At 34.2% G+C, this 17,840-nt stretch overlaps 1 protein-coding gene across 1 annotated transcript in view; it reads left to right on the top strand.

The window, feature by feature from the left end:
* Positions 1 to 12,502, top strand: part of LOC126968215 (1-acyl-sn-glycerol-3-phosphate acyltransferase gamma-like) — a 44,364-nt gene extending 31,862 nt beyond the window's left edge. The window contains exons 6-8 of the mRNA XM_050813083.1: positions 4,022 to 4,159; positions 6,265 to 6,484; positions 8,711 to 12,502. Of these exons, the coding sequence (XP_050669040.1) occupies positions 4,022 to 4,159; positions 6,265 to 6,484; positions 8,711 to 8,814 (462 nt within the window). The 3' untranslated portion in view covers positions 8,815 to 12,502. The remainder of the gene's footprint in view (positions 1 to 4,021; positions 4,160 to 6,264; positions 6,485 to 8,710) is intronic.
* The last annotated feature ends 5,338 nt before the right edge of the window (positions 12,503 to 17,840 follow it).

The raw sequence follows: 17,840 nt of genomic DNA, 5'->3' as shown, positions 1-17,840 counted from the left end.
AATTGGAGTGTCTGTTTGTAATATTGAAATAACCGTTTTTTACTACATGTATATGAATATACACCAAAATAACATTTTTTACAATTTTTGTCTGTCTGTCTGTTCGTTCCGGCTAATCTCTGAAATGGCTGGACCGATTTTGACGGGACTTTTATTGGCAGGTAGCTGATGTAATAAGGAGTAACTTGGGTACGTTTATTTTAGAAAAATAAAGTAGGTACTGTTGCAATGTCCACGAAACGGTCTAACTATAAAAATAATTTGTATGACAAAACAACGTTTGCCGGGTCAGCTAGTAATAACTAAATGACTAACTAAAAATTCATATTATTTCGTTTCACAGTCCTAATTTATTAGGTTTTTAACTTTAAATGCTTATTTTTAAGAGAAAATTGATATAGATAATATCTGAGCTATTAACCCGAAATCCGCAGCGTTTATATTATAAACAAAGAAATATAAATAAATAACAAATTAATAATATTTAAACAAAGAAAAATTATATGAAAAATAAATTGTATGAAAATTTTTTTTTTAATACGTCATAAATTGTATCCATAACTTAACTGAAAAAAAAATACACTTTTATTAAAACATCGATCAAAGTTACAACTAACTACAAGAATTTGTTGTTTTAAAGTGATAGCCCTCACTTCTAGGATGATACACAAATAAAATTTGAAAACAAAATTTGCACGGAACGCCAGAGTTCGTGGGCTCGAGTCCCGCATCGTTCATAAAATTTTGTGTGCAAATTTTATTTGAGAACTACAAGAACTTTTATATTCTGTTACTTGCTGCTGCGGAACCCTTCATGGGCGAGTCCAATTCGCACTTGGCCGCTTTTTTTATATATATATATGTGTATATATATATATATAAATGAATTGCTGTTCGTTAGTCTCGCTAAAACTCGAGAACGGCGGGACCGATTTGGCTAATTTTGGTCTTGAATTAATTGTGGAAGTCCAGGGAAGGTTTAAAAGATGAATAAATATGAAAGTGTTCGGAATTAAATAAAAACAACAATTTTTTTTCCTTTGATGTGTCCCCCGTCGTCCGATATGTGTTTTGTATGGACATATTTTCTATGAGAGAATTTATTGACGCACGGTTTGAGTTCTGCTGTTAAATAATTACAACAACAGGGTGCATATTTTTACGAAATGATTCTTGATGTTATGAAATATTATTGACAAATTAATGAAAAAACATTTTTTTATTTATTACTAGCTGATACCGCGCGACGTAGTTCCCGTACGTATTTTTACACCTTGGGTTACATTACTGGACTTTTAGTAGGGTTAGGGTTTTTTGAAAATGTTATAGAGCCTATAACACTCGGGGATAATGTAGCTTCCCAAAAGTGAAAGAATTATTCAAATCGGTTAAGTAGTTGCGGAGCCTATTCAATGCAAACAAACAAACAAATCTTTCCTCTTTATAATATTAGTATAGATATACAGAACAACGTCTGTCGTGTCAACTAGTTATATATAAAAACTTCGTGTCGCATTGTATGTCCACGATGAACTCCTCAACTATTAAACCGACTTTAATCAATTTTGCACACTGTGCAGGTTTATCCAACTTGAGAGATAGGATTGTTTTTTTATCCGAACATTTCTATGAGATAAATTTGGACGCACGGTTTGACAGTTCTGCTGTATGAGTTCTTTCATTACAAAACAGGGGAGAACGATATACCTAATTATTGTAATGATCGCAACTTGTACGAATTTTGTTTAATTTTGATATGAAATTTTCTGTATAGATTCAGCTGCTACGCATTTGTTTAGCGCGCCGTTCACCAGCTAGTTTAATTAAATATTAAAAAAAAAGCAGAGTTTGTCAAATTAAAAAATATCCAATATTTTATCGATGGATATTGAGATGCCTTTAAAAGTGGTGTTTTAAATATATCAATATTCGCGTAGTTACTTGTCATAAAAAAGGGGCCTAACCTCCTATACATATATATGTTACTAGCTGTCCCGACAGACGTTGTTCTGTAGATAATAAAAAAAATACTGTTTTATAGGAATTTGCCAATAATATTTCAAAACATCAAGAATTGTTTCGTAAAAAATGCTGTCTGTTGTTATAATGAAATTGTTTCACAGTGGAACTGTCAAACCGTGCGTCACTAAATTCTCTCATAGAAAATATGCCCATACAAAACAAATATTGAAAATAAAAATAATTATGGGTCCCAAATCGAAATAAAAACTATCCTATCTCTCAAGTTGGACTAAACTGCACTCCATGAAGTAATACCCATTAACATCCGTTCATTAGTTTAGGAGTCCATCGCGGATAAACAACGTGTCACGTAATTTATATATATTAAGTTATATAAAACTCTCGTGTCACAATGTTAGTTACCTTACTCCTCCGAAACGGCTTTACTGATTTTTACCAAATTTTATATGCGTATTCAGTAGGTCTGAGAATCGGCTACTATTTATTTTTCATCCCCCTAAATGTTAAGGGTTAGCCCCCAAAATTTATTTTTATTTTTTTGGACGTAATAAATACATACATACATACAACACTAAATTTTCAACCCTCTACGATCAACCCCTATTTTTTATTATTCTGTTCCATCCACAAATCCGCTATAGGGTTGCAAGATGGCAATGGATCAATAATTGTAGTACGATAAATTTGGTAGGTCTGGGAATCGGTTGCATCTACTTTTTACACCCCAAATTATTTTTTTATTACTTTATATGGCAATACAATGTTTGCTGGGTTAGTGCTATATGCCTGATAAAACACAAAATATAGTCTTAATAAGGTCGTTTTTGATCATACAAAATAATACCGACTACAAACATGCACGTAGTTTTACCAGTGGGAGGCTCCTTTGCACAGGATGCCGGCTAGATTATGGGTACCACAACGGTGCCTATTTCTGCCGTGAAGCAGTAATGTGTAAGCATTACTGTGTTTCGGTCTAAAGGGCGCCGTAACTAGTGAAGACTTAACATTTTATGTCTCAAGGTGACGAGCGCAGAGCGCAGCTCCGAATTTTTGGGGTTTCAAGAATCCTGAGCGGCGCTGCATTATAATGGGCAGGGCGCATCAATTACCATCAGCTGAACGTCCTGCTCGTCTCATCCCTTATTTTCATTAAAAAAAAACGTAGGTACTGTAAAACACGGTAACTTTTAAGTGAAAAATATATTTCCGAACAACAGTTGAAGTTGCTGCCGGCTTCATCACCAGAGCGGTCCGGTTGTACTATTTTCCTTCATTTTGAATTTAGTTGGATTATAGGGAAAGAAAGACCTTTAAAAAGTTCCGGCAGCCATTGCATTGTGGTCTTCATCATTAATTCCACTTCACGAAATGATATATTCTGCACACAAAATTTTGTTTTGTTTTTGAAAAATAAAAAAACCCTTTCCTTTGCCTATAAATTTTTGAGGAGTTGTCTCAATTGCTCGAAGACTCCATCATCGGATCTGATTTTTTACCAATTCGGGAGTAAACCTTTTAAAAAAAAATGTAGAGACTGGCATTAGAAGTAAAAACTTGGAACTTTTAGTTAAAATTTGAAATTTCATAATGTTTAGAATCAATTAAATTATTAATTTAAATTTATTTTTAAAACTTATTTTCAATAATATAGTAATCAAACAAAAACACTATTTCAACAATACACAGTATATACACATTGAACTTTTCACTAAAAAAAATTTGTACCAAAAAATAGTCTATTTTTTTTTAAGGAATAGGAGGACAAACGGGCGTACTGGTCACCTGTTCTTAAGTGATCACCGCAAACCTACAATCTCTTGCAAGACCAGAGGAATCACAAGAGCGTTGGCCGGCCTTTAAGGAAGGTGTACGCGCTTTTTTTGATGGTACCCAGGTACTTTGTGGTACGTGAAAGAAAGCTCCTTGAAAACCGCACTGTGGAGGATGCAGATGGTGTGTGGAGGCTTCCAATTTAATAAAACTCGGAACCACCTCCTGTTTTTGAAGTCTGTTGAAAATAATTTTGTCCTTGCAGGTTCCCCCGACGTTGATGAGTATGCTGTACGGCAAACCGATCCAGGCACACCTGTACATCCAGAGGATACCGGTGGAGCAGATACCGGAGGATGAGGCGGCAGCTGCTAAGTGGTTGCATGACCTATTTGTTACTAAGGTATGAAGATGAACAATATTAAAATACAAGCGTGCATCCGCGGACTGACCAGTGACCATTTAGATTTTAACGCATTATTTTAATTTAACAATGACTTTCTATACATATAGTCAAACTAGCCCACAACACGTTTCGCCAGGCGAATTTTAAAAGGAAATAAATTAATGAAGGAACTTTGGAATTCGAAAAATAAGTAGGCATAAACCATCTAGGATAAATTTCGCATCGAATGGTGGTAGTTTCATGTCGAAATAAGTGAGTTTCAGGCGTGAAAGAGCCTCAAACAAAGACCATTTCAAAGATATAGATCACGCTATATAAAAGCAAAGCCGAAATATGGAACACGACACAAATTACACGATAATAAGCTTCGACTGCTATATACATTGCTGCATTTATTAGAGTTCTTAAAATATTTTTGGCTTATTATTTACAATAAGCAGCAATGTAAAACATTTATTCAGTTCAGATTTGATTAGGACAGTGACAGATGTCACACGACATTCGGACAGTGACAGATGACACACGACTAAGGAAAAAAGTGTGCTGACATTGTCTTTAAGCACACTATATGGTTATAGAATGTTATTGCCATTCAATGAATTTTTGATATTATTACGGGGAGCTTGCACAGTACAAATCGTAATACAGGAAATAATTAAAAAAGTATTTTTTTGGCCTCGGTTATTTGTTTTTTTTTTATATTAATTATACGGTCACAGGACTCTTACGATACATTACAGTATCATTTTTAGGTATTATTAGATAACAGGGTTCCATCGGCAGTCTAAAAGTCAGTCCAAAGTCTTATTCGTCCGTCTTTCGTTGAGCGAGCTGTATTTCCTTAACCACAACAGAAATCATAAATTATGATATTTTTAAAGTGTTGCCGCTATAATGACAAACATTATAAATTGTTTAAAAAATAATAAGATAATTGTTAGATTTCTTTCTGTAAGCGTATAAAATAACCCATACAAATGGAATCGTACTAAATTAGACGATAACGCTTACAGTTTTTTTGATAAGCCCATTGCTACATGTCTTTCTATCAAGCAACGGGTTGTTGGTTCAAACCCCGTGGGTTCTATTGCATATTTTATCCGTCCATGTATTCGCAGTCGATTGAAATTAAAAGACTAAATTGGACGTAATCCCAGAAAAACGTCCCAAACCAAAATCATGTCGAAATTGTGTTAAGAACACAAAACTGGTCACGTGATTCATATTAACGGACTGACAAAAAATGGCAGTCCTACTGTCACTCTGACTGTCATCATCACCTAGTAATAATATTTGTTAAACTTTAAACACGAATTCCTTAAAATGTGATGTTTATGGCTTCCAACGTTTTTCAAGAACTACGTCCAATTAAGGATAAGATGAAACAGACAATAGTTTTAGTGACAATTTTTATAAATGCTTATTTTAGTAATATTACTAGACAGCTATACCTAGTCTTGCCATAAATATTGAAACAAAGAAAAAATAAATTCTATTGCAAATAACATTTTTACAGTGTGTAAGTTTAATACATAAAAATAAAACAATTTAAAATATGAAAAGCTTATTCGAAGTGGTCTCCTTTGGCTGCAATATAGTCCTTTAAATGTTGAGGCCAGTTTTTTTCTTTTTATTGATTTAGGTGCTTTTATACGTATGTACATGTCAGCCCCATTATAATCTAAGTATATTAAAAAGACAAAAGAAAAACAAAATTCTTAACTTAACAAAATAAAAAAAAAGTTAATAAAAGGAAAAACAAGTTATATCTTTAGTGTTCAACAAATAAGACTTATGGATTCAAACAGACTTATGGCATGCTTAGATGCAGGGCATTGAGGCTAGTTATCAATAGAAGCACGCATTTTTCCATGGGAAAATTCTTCACTGCCAATCGTACGGATTATTTTAGGGACTCAAAATTATCATGGCGTTTAGAGCAAACCGTACTCTCTAAAACTGACAAGATATTGTAATGCAATATTATAATATGTAATATTTTGTTTATTTTTAATTGTAACAGTATTTATGGCCAGACTAAGTATATAGCTCCTGGCAGCACTTCGGTTAGTCAAGTGTCTTTTAATTTCTTAAATTTTTAGGATAAGATGATGGAATCATTTAAGAACACGGGAGATTTCTTCCTGGAATCTGGCGTGGAGCGAGTAGAACCATTTGTAAGGCAGCGCCGTATATATTCACTTTTGAATACATTAAGCTGGGCCGTCATCACTCTCACGCCGATGTTGTACTACCTGGTAGGACTTCTTCTAAGTGGAAGACTGCTTTATTTCTTCATTGGAAGCAGCATCATTGCAGTTTGTAAGTATTTGTTGTTCTCTAACTCTCATTTATCGTTGATATCGACCCGATGTATAAGCCGTAATGCGTGGGACAATCGGCGTCTATTTCTGCCTTGAAGCAGTAGTGTGTAAACATTACTGTGTTTCGGTCTGAAGGGCGCCGTAGCTAGTGAAATTACTGGGCAAATAAGACTTCACATCGTATGTCTTAAGGTGACGAGCGCAACTGGGTTTTTCAAATATCCTGAGCGGCACTGCATTGTAATGAGCATGGCGTATCAATTACCATCAGCTGAACGTCCTAAACGTACTAAAATAAAGTAAAAAAAGTGCCTCTAAATACTTATTTTCTTAAAATAAAACTTAAAAATTTTGAGATAAGAAAAAAAAATCATGATCGTTTGTGTAAGTAAAGTCGTGAAAGAGTAACAAACAATTTAACATTCGCATTTGCAATATTAATTTGGAGCAGTGTGGGGTACCTCGAGTGCTTTTGTTATATTCGCAGTAACCTTGGCATGTTGCCCCCACTTGCATTACAATCTAGCCTTAACTTAGGCTAATAAGTAATTCCACTTTAACTTGGAACTGCTAGACAAACACAGCGTTGGAAATTTTATTCGTCAACAACCACAAAAGGTGCAGACCCCTATTATATTATGTCGTAGTAAGGTCTTGTTGAGCACAGCTGAGTTTGGGTTTCTAGGTAGTTATAAAAGCTAATAAATAAAATAAATAAAAAAGCCTTTATTGCTGTACAAATTTTACATACTAGGTACTAAAATAAAGTAAAAAAAAAGTCCTCTAAATACTATCGGCAAACGGTCTTTACTGAGGTACAGCTTGTCTTCCGACAAAGGCCTCCTCCAAAGATTTCCATTCTGTCCTTTCTTTTGCTGTACGAGTCCATAGTTGTCCCGCTGTTTTCTTGATGTCGTCTTCCCATCTCATAGGCTGTCTACCTCTATTTCTTTTGCTACCACTAGGTTGTGTTATAAAATAACATAACAACAGTTATAAAAGTTAATCAGATATTACCCATAAAAGACATTGAAAATGAGGTGTGTTCACAAGAACGTGCCAAAAGTGGTTATTTTGAACTAATCGGAGCATTTTTTCTTTAGTTTACTTTACTACAACTGAGTGTGCTTAATCAGGCTTGCATACACTGACAGGAGACACGGTAGGGTCGAGCGAGTCGTCACTAGTTTAAATATTTTGTCTCAAAGTAACTAAAGTTATTAGTTTATTGTGATTTCTTACCTTTTAGGAGTCGCCTTGGAATTGATATTTAGTAGCTATATACGTACTTATATCAAGTTACGCAGGCGGCGGCACCTTGGTTAGTGTAATCTGTTGCAATGATAAAAATACATTAGGTGTAAAGCTCAATTTTAGAGATTACTCAACAAAAAAGAACATATTTCTTATGGCGTTCTGCAAACAAATAATTTGAAAATGTTGTAAATGTTGATCTTTAGTGTTAATTCCGCTAAGATTCACAAAATCACTTCGGCATTTGTTTCACCTGTACACGAAGCATCCTCAGGAGCCCTTGGAGGAGGAGGCATTAACTGAGAGTTAAACGTAAGACAGTTGACCTGTAAAGTACTGCTGTTAATGTATCAAAATTATTTTATAAATCAATGGTTTGAGAATCTCACATTTAAGTGGATAATTATATTATCAGGTGGAACACACGACGGCGTATAATTTTGTAAATATCTTGTTCATTTTAATTTAATTAATTTTACTGATATTAATGATTACCAATAATTCAAATTTGCATTTGAATCAAATCTAATATGGCTTCAAACGGTCAACCCATCCTATATCTAAGTAATTTTTTAATAAGTATCTTTTTTATGGAATATAAAGTAATAGTAATAATAAGATAGGACAAACGACCGAACTGGTCACCTGATGTTAAGTGATCACCGCCGCCCACAATCTCTTGCAACGCCAGAAGAATCACAGAGGTGTTGCTGGCCTTTTGGAAAAGTGTGCCCACTTTTTTTGATGGTGCCCATGTCGTATCGTCTCGGAAACACCTCACAAGGAAGGTCAATCCACAGCTTTGTAGAACGTGGAAGAAAGCTCCTTGAAAACCGCACTGTGGAGGACCGCCACTCATCCAGATGATAGTGGGGATGATATCTTAGCTTACTATATGTTTACGGTATGGTTACTGTTACTGCGTAAGTTAAATATTTTTGGCACTAATCATTTATGTTTTTTTTTCTAGTTTACGTTCTACTACAAAAGTCCATCAGTATGTCTCAGATAAGCCGAGGATCGTCGTATGGGACTGAGAAGAAAATTGAAACACCTGTAAAAAATTCGAACTAACTTAATTGAACACTAACACAATATATATATATAAACTGTATATAGTCACGCCTACCGTTTCCGAGTCGGTTCGTGACGAATGTATAGACGGGTTCTGGATATACACATAGTAGAAATCGATTAGGATCAGTCAATTAATGACGTTATTTATAAATAAAATACTTAATTGACTCATTCTCATAATATACTACCCGGTTACATTATCTCTGGACTTGGCGTCGATGACGTCACACCGTCGCTTTGTACGGTGTGCAAAACAAGCATCACTATTATTATCAATAAATAAACTACGATTTAAGTTTTCTGCATAACCTATTGATTTATGTAAAGGTGTTGTGTTGTGATGTTGATTATTATTATTATAATGATAATAAAATTATGAAAGAATCTTGGTTAAGTACAAAAAGTATTTATTTTTCTATTATATATTGTTAGACCTATTACCGACATAGAACAACAGAAACTACAGAAGTATTAACAACAAAAGTCAAAACGCAACAGTGAAAACCGCGGTTAAGCTATTGCATAGCATTTTTTATCAACTTACGCAATTATAATTTTTATTTATTTTATTTATGCAGTATTTTTTTTTGATAAAATTAATTTAAAAAAAAGCAAACGGGAAGTGAGTAAAATTTTACTTGCAAGATTTGATTACAGACAGACAGCGGGACAAGTGAAACTAAATAAAAATGCTTGTCATAATAAAAATTAAAAAAACGTGATAAAAAAATAAAGAAAATAAAAAAAATCAAGACGTACCCCAGGCTTGAACCTGGGACCTTCTGCACAAAAAGCATACGTGATAACCGCTGTTCTACGGCCACTGTAATGACCGTGGCGAAATATCTATATAGATCTAGTTAGTAAGTATTAGGTTATTTTCGTTACGGAATTTCTGGATTCGGTCTCCACGCTCAAGGCCCGCGATAGAAGCTATGCAATAGCTTAACAAAGCAATAAAATTTTACGACATATATCGCTAATGACGGAACAGGACGAGCGCGAGGGGTGAAAGGGGAACGGGAGGGTTCTACGTTTCGGCGAGGTCCAGAGATAATATGGCCGTATAGTATACACAATTTCAGCTGTATTAACGACCCTACAATTACAGAGTCGGTTCCTGAGAGATTATTTATTTTAAATTAATTTTAAGGATATAAGAAAAAATTATATAAATATACAATACTGAGGTATGCTTGAGAATGATATACGCTAGCATGCATATGCATGAAAGCGCATAAAGAATGCCTTATAAATTTGACAGCGTGCAAAATATTGAATTACGTCTTTGAGTAACGCGAGTGTTACACATTTAAATAAAACACTTTTAAAAGGATTAAAACGCGTGTAATTGTAACTGTGTTTTTACATTAGATTTGCGTAAGCAACATTAGTAGTTATCAGTTACAGTTGAAATACTCAACCGCAGTTCCCCTGAAAACGTGATGTGGAAAGGTCTCGAAACGTCGGTTTAACTTTTAGCAGGTATTCTGGTACATTAGATATGTCTTTGTTATCTTTACATATTTCACGTTGACTTAGTATTTCTTAGCTATTGGTATTATGTACTATATCTGCTCATGTGAGTTTATAGTGTTCCATGAGTTGTTAACTCAGGCGTTATCCTGCATACACCAATGAAATCATTATCAATGTTTCTACATAAAAGTTCTAATTTAACACGCGCATTTAATTTAATACGCGCCCCATCGCTTAATAATAATAATAATAATTTATTTCAGGCATAACCCATAGAAATTACAAATTAAAATAAAAAAAAAACAATTAAATTACCACTAAATCCAATTAACTAACCATACAAAAAATTAAATAAATTACAATTACTTACCTATATTAAATAGCTTATTTTCTATTTTTATCAAGATGGATGTCCATCCATCTTTTGAAAATATCGTTATTATATACATTGTTAGAGACAGTCATCAGAATTCCGTTGCTGGAGCGTCTCATTCGATCCCAAAAAGAAGCAATTCTTGTGCGAATTCGCTCTCGCAAATATACTTGCAGCCCTGCAATACCTTGAAAGTTTCATAAGAGCTTGATAGGAATCATTATATTGCACTCTTAGTGAATTTAAGGTCTTGTTTGAATAATTACACCATAGTTGGCAGGTGTACATACACAGGCAATAAGTTAATGAAAACGGTTTCCGTAAACAGATCCTGTGCTGTGGCTAAATATCAAATACCCCGAATTCATCGACTAGTGAAAATGAGCCATTATATTATGTTTTATAATTTCCTCCCGCAGCGCCTAGTTACCTCAAGGACCGGCTCAGTCAAACTGTAGGATTGTAATATGTGTGTAGGTAATCAATGTGTAATTAAAATCTAGTGTAATGTTTGCCCTTTAACTGGATAGCAGCTGAAGTTTTAATACTTTTTACATCGTGGAGAGACAATACGACAATACAATATTTTAGATTGCTCTACTACTTGCTGTAAATAAATATTTGTGTCATGCGTCAAATTTAGAGTAAAGCAAATGCTATGTCTCAGATATTTTATTGGTTGCGGATTTATGTGTCGATAGTAAAATATTACAATGACAATACATACGTAGCTAGTGAAACTACGGGGCAAATGAGACTTAACATCTTAACGTCTCAAGGTGACGAGCGCAATTGTAGTGCCGCTTAGAATTTTTGGGGTTTTTCAAAAATCCCGAGTGGCACTGCATTGTAATGGGCAGGGCGTATCAATTACCATCAGCTGAACGTCCTGCCCTTTTCGTCTCTTATTTTCATTAAAAAACTGTGCTAGTGACTGTACATCCGGTATATTCATATTTTTATATTTTCACAACAGACTTAAAATAATTATACAAGCGTATATACGACCTGACAGCCTCTTAATACGTTACCAATTATGATTAGTCAATGAGTGCGTTAGCTAGAATTAATATTGAAAATAAATATACAATATATGATAATAAAAAATTCTAAGGATCGAATTGCAAGCGTGGCTGACTGTTTACTACCTGTCAATTAAAATCGATTACAGTCACAATTAAGTATGTGTCTCACATTTTGATTCATGTAAAATTATGTAAGATAGTCGAATCACTATCAACGTTTCAGAAATGAACGGCGCTCCGAGAATGAAAATACAGCTCAAGAAAGTAACATTATTTTTTTTTGCTCTTTTTTAATAACTTGAATACTATACAAATGATTTGAGTTTTCTTTAATGTTAATTCCCCCAATATTTGTCTTTAAAAAATTCAACACGTGTTTCTCCTCTACACGAGGCATCCTCAGGACGTGTTGTCTCGTAGAGCGGCTTCCGGCTCATTTGATTCAGTCTCGTACCAGATTATGGCGAGACAACACGTCCTGAGGATGCCGCATGTAGAGGCGAAACACGTGTCGAATTGTTTAAAGACAAATATTGATGGAATTAGCACTAAAGAAAACTCAAATCATTTGTATAATTATGGATTTCCGCAAAGTAACGCCTAATTCAATAAATAACTTGAATACTCTTCATAAACTGTGGCTAATACAACAAAAAATTGCCTGATCTTTTAGACTTAGATTATGTTGCTTCCTCAGTTTCTTCGATACTTTTAATCAATTACTTGTATCGCAATATATTTTTTTATGCACAGAAAGAACATGGTTAAGATAATGTTTATTAATTTATGGGCTTAAAAAACTTAACTAGGGGAGCGGGGGGCACGTTGTTACAATTTTTAGATAATTATTAATATCACAAAAGCTATCAAATAATGTATACATTTGATTGCTTTTACCATTAGTGTGTCTATTCAGCTAGTAGAATAGCATTGGAAAAATATTAAAGTTTACGTAATTTTTCCCGTAATAGAGAATTAATGAAATAAGTCGATTATAACAACTTACCCCTGACTTGGGGCTAGTTGTTACAGCTTCGGGGCACGATGTTACAGTAGGTAAATAAACAAAATGAACAATAATAAATCATTTATTTTTTATTGTTTCAAAACGTTATGAATAAAAGAGACTATTTTGAACAGTCTTATAACATTTATGAGCAATTATACTATCTATATCGTAATTTTCCAACTTTTTAACAGTAATAATCACATAACTTTGGCAGGAACTTTCTTAAATCTTATATAAAACACATTTTCATTACTGAATTAGAAAATTTCGTCAGTAAATACCAACATGTAATAAATTATTTATACTTTTTTAACTTGGCACTTCAGTTAAACTAAAATCTAACATTTTCAATACACTTATATTGCAATAAAATTTATAGTTACGTATACAATACTGTATAAACAGTCGACAGCATATCACGAGTAACAGTTGCACCAGGCAAGCAATAAAGGCGACCTCAAGGTCAACCTTCACCTTTATTGTAGGTAACAATATCACATATTTATATTACATTAGTCTTCATCAGAATTACAATTAATACAAATGAATAATTGAACGTTTCCTGTTACACATTTGACATGGGCCCACATTTTGCATTCTAAACATTCTACCCAATCTTCTTTTTTAGAAGTACTGTAACTTTCGCTACACACTAAACAAAACCATTCTTCAGTATCAGAATCTGAATCAGAAACCAAAATTTTTTTCTTCACCTTTTCTTTTCCTACTTTACTCGTTTTCGCAGATTTCCCTTTTCCTTTACCTTTTCCTTTATTTTGGTCGCACGCTTTTTTGGTCTTGGCCAGTTTTTCTTCATACTCCTTTTGTAATGAGTCTTTTTCAGGTGTGTCGGTTAATACAGCGGATTTACGTTTACGACGGTTATGGTTGGATTGTTTTCGAGCCTCTGCCTTGGGAAAGGATCTTATCTTTGAAGGCGAAAAATTTTCAAATGTACTTTGTATACCAGATGAACCTGGTATCGCTAATTCAATTTTATTTTTAAAACTTGACGAATCTGCACTCGGTAATGTTGTTAAACATTCTATATCTTGCGAACAAGCTGGATTTGGAGAAGGTGAAACAGTAATATTGTTAATAGTGTCAGGTAATAGATTGGTTGCTGTTTCGATTGCCTGTATGATTTCATTTGTGCTTATGTTCAGTTGAGGCGCAGAATCTAGCAATTCCGGATTTTCCAGGTCCAGTGTCAAATTGGAGGTGTTCTGCGAGGCAGTGGGATGATTCGTTTCTGGATTGGGGCGATCAGTGACATAAGAAGGTGCATAATCACTGTCTTGAAAGATATCAGGATTAAAAGGCCATATCCCGGTTGATCGAAATCCGCTCATGATATTTACAGGATTTAGGGCCAATGGCAGTGAATCTTTCACCACGCCTGGGAGATCATGAATCGTCATTGTTTTTCCTGGATGATTATACATCCAGGCCGTCTGTGCTCGATTAAGGTGGTTTTTAAATGGGCCATAAACGCCTACATCTAATGGTTGTAAATTGTGAGAGCAGTGCGGGGGAAACGACAGCATGATTATGTTGTTTACTTTGGCTTTCTCCACGACGTGAAAATTTACATGTGAGTTGTGGTTATCCAGCAGGAGGAGGACGGGCTGTTCAATGGAAGGTTTGACATGTTGAATGAAATGATCCAAGAATTTTAAAAATTCTACTTCTGTCATCCATCCTGAAGAATTGCCTGCTCCTATCGCTTCTGATGGTCCAGCACGAAGAAATAGATCAGTGTATCTCATTCTGGGAAAAACGAACATCGGCGGGACTGAATTTCCAGCAGCATTTATGGCACATGTGAGCGTTACAAGTACTCCTCTTTCTGCAGATGTGATCGCACCGACCTGTTTTTGACCACGAGCAGCAACTATTTTTTTAGGCTTCTGTACCGTTGTGACACCTGTTTCATCAACGTTCCATATGCGCGAAGCAGTGAATTCATATTTTTGGAATAACAATTGCAGTTTGTCAAAAAAGTCTAAAGACTTTTTAACGTTAAAACGTTGGTTCTGTTGAATGACGTTGCTCTACTCAAAGATGTAGCTTCTGGTGTTCTCAGAGATAGTTGAGGATTTCTGTGCATAAAACTTTTAAACCAGTCCGGCCCAGCCATATTATTTTGGATCCAACTGGGGGGAATATTTTTTAATTCGAGTTTTACTGCACATTGATAAGCTAGTTTTCGGACTTCAGTTGGTAGTAAACCAAAATATATTTCTGAACTTTTGATTAGATAAGAAGCTAATTTATGTTCGGCTTCTTGTGAGAATACCAATTTAGGTTTAACGTAACCCAATGAACAAGATTCGTTGTTTTTGTTTTTTCTGACATACCTGGATAAGGACATCGGACACAAATTAAACATTTTGCTTGCTTTACGAATGCTCGTTTTATTCTGCAGTACTTCTGCCGCAGCAGATTCATAAACTTCTTGACTAGTTGTACCTCTTTCCGTTTTTCTTTTATAGTTTCTCATTCTAAAAAAAAAAACAATGAGTATTTAGAATTTAAAAAATAATTGAAAGATGAACCATTGTTTTAAAAAGCAAGAATGCGCCCGTCGGAACGAAAGCTTCAATTTCTTTCCATTTATTCTAATTTTTAAGTACAGCGTAGTAATTTCTAAATGATAGTCAATGAGATGAACGGTAATACAAGGTCTGAGGCAAGTTGTTACATGTAACAACCTACCCCGAAAAATTGTAACAACCTGCCCCATGGTGTGTTTTTTAATTAAAATTAAAGCCGCCATTAATGGATATCAATAGCAGAATAAAACGCTATTACAAATTAAAACTCGATACATTATGAACGTTCGAGGTGAAAAGAATTTAGAGAATAACAAATATAGACGGCAGGAATCAAAAATTTCGTAAAAGATTTTGTTACGTACTTGATGGAAATCGAGACACGTGCACACAACCTAACAGTTTGCCGCTCGGCGGGTCACTGATTGTTTTTTTGCAACGCACGATGTTATAAGGAAACAAATGAGTCCACTTACGTCTACCAAAGAGTTGAAAATCCCGGTAAAAAATGCGTGTAACTTCTTACCCCTGTAACAACGTGCCCCCCGCTCCCCTAAGAAAATAATCTCTAATGAAGGTGTACTTCCCCAGCAATAATAATTTTTCAAGGAGTTTTCCTTTTAATCGATTTATCGATGCAGTCATTTTTGCGTCATGTCGTCATTAATAGAATAAAAAAAATGCGTGCGTATAAAAGTACATAGTATGTCAGAACTTCTTTGACAATTTTTTTTTATATATTTACACTTAAACTGTTTTCAAAATACTAATATTTTCTCCGAATCTTATGTTTTTTGTCAATATTAGAAATTAGATATTAATTTAAAAGAACATTAATTAAAATTTAGAAAAGAGAATTTATAAAATATTTTTAATTTATATTTTATGAAAAATTATATATTAAATTCTCAAATACCGAGTGGCCAATTGAAATGCCATAATATGTTTTTGTAAATATTAAAATTTCCTAACCTTCAAACGAATTATCATAAAAAATTGTAAATTAATAAAAAGATTGAGCAAGTGCTTAGTATGGGATGATTTACAAATTTATCATAAAATGTTTATTTACCCTACACTATTGATGCGTGTAATTTTTTCTCGATCTCCCGTTCTCTCTCGCTCTCTCCCTACTCTCGCACCAAGCTACGTTCGGCCTTTCTCACTCTCTCTCAATCGGTCTCCCTCATCTTGGACAAAAAACTCCCTAATTTTCGCGTCACGAATGTTCCGTTTCATTCGTAGAAAATTTACCCTCATGCGCCCAAAGAAGTTTCACTTCAAATACCAAAATTTAAAATCTTACGTACAGATCTACTCATTGAAGTTGCCTGTTGTAAATCTTAACATAACTATGCTCCTTTTTTTTTCTTTATCTCTTATATGCATTACTTATTTTGCAAGAAGTCTTATCTGTCAATTCTTCGACTTCCGAAAAAGTTAATACTTATATTTATTCTATTTCGTGAAGGCGGTCTTACTGTCTATTTTCTGTTGCCTACTGGTTATTTTTTATTTATTTTAGACAACAATAGGTCCATATATAAATGTTAATGAAACAGTATTAACTTATATTAGACTCTAAATATTAAGTCTCGTGCCAGATTTTGGCGAGACAACACGTCCTGAGGATGCCTCGTGTAGAGGCGAAACACGTGTCGAATTGTTTTGAAGACAAATATTGGCGGAATTAACACTAAAGAAAACTTAAATCATTTGTATAATTATGGATTTCCGCAAAGTAACGCCTAATTCAATAAATAGTCTTAACCTATGTTAGTAAATACAATAATAAATTACAAATGGATGTTAGTAACAAACTTATTCTATATTACTTGATATAATTAATAAACTTACAAACTAAAGCAGACATCCAGTGCGCTTTGAATGCGCTATCCTGTCTGTCGCCTATCACCTTCAAAATAATATTGCGACTCCTCTCCAACCTATTTTTGACGGAGGCGATACTTTTCGGTATGATTGCGGAAAAACCATCGACACGGTTATCCACAAATATACCGGACTCGATACAAGATACAATACCGAGGCAGTCCCAACATTATTCTGAAATGGTTAGTTTTTATGTTGCTATCGCTACTAAACGCACGAGGGCGAACAAGGGGAATGCGGAGAGCGGTCAAATTGCTGCGTACAAATTTATCGCACGGGTCATACTAGTTTGAAATATATCAAATTAAATTTAATTACACAAGATAATTAGTAATTACAATAGACAAACGCTGGTTCGTGTCGTGCGCAACTTGTAGTGATTATTTCAGAAGGTAATAAGAAATACCAAAGAAAAGAGTTAAAAAAAAATACTATTTTCGCATGTATTGTCGTAATGTTTCCTCCACCCGTTAATTAAGATAAAATGCGAATTATCGCCATCGGAAAACCGCACAAATATTTCAGTTATTTATATATATGCTATATTTTCTGCTTAACATTAGGTATGAAATATTTTTTGATCTGTCTGTTACGGGAAATACATTATTTTCTAATGGGATATGAGAAGTCTTTATAGTGACATTTGAAATGTAACGTTTTATATAATATCCTTCATAAATAGTGTTTATTAT

Source organism: Leptidea sinapis, chromosome 15 (genome assembly GCF_905404315.1).
Source record: "Leptidea sinapis chromosome 15, ilLepSina1.1, whole genome shotgun sequence".
Taxonomy (NCBI): domain Eukaryota; kingdom Metazoa; phylum Arthropoda; class Insecta; order Lepidoptera; family Pieridae; genus Leptidea; species Leptidea sinapis.
Note: the sequence above shows the minus strand (reverse complement) of the source record. Positions and strands in the feature narration are given on the sequence as shown.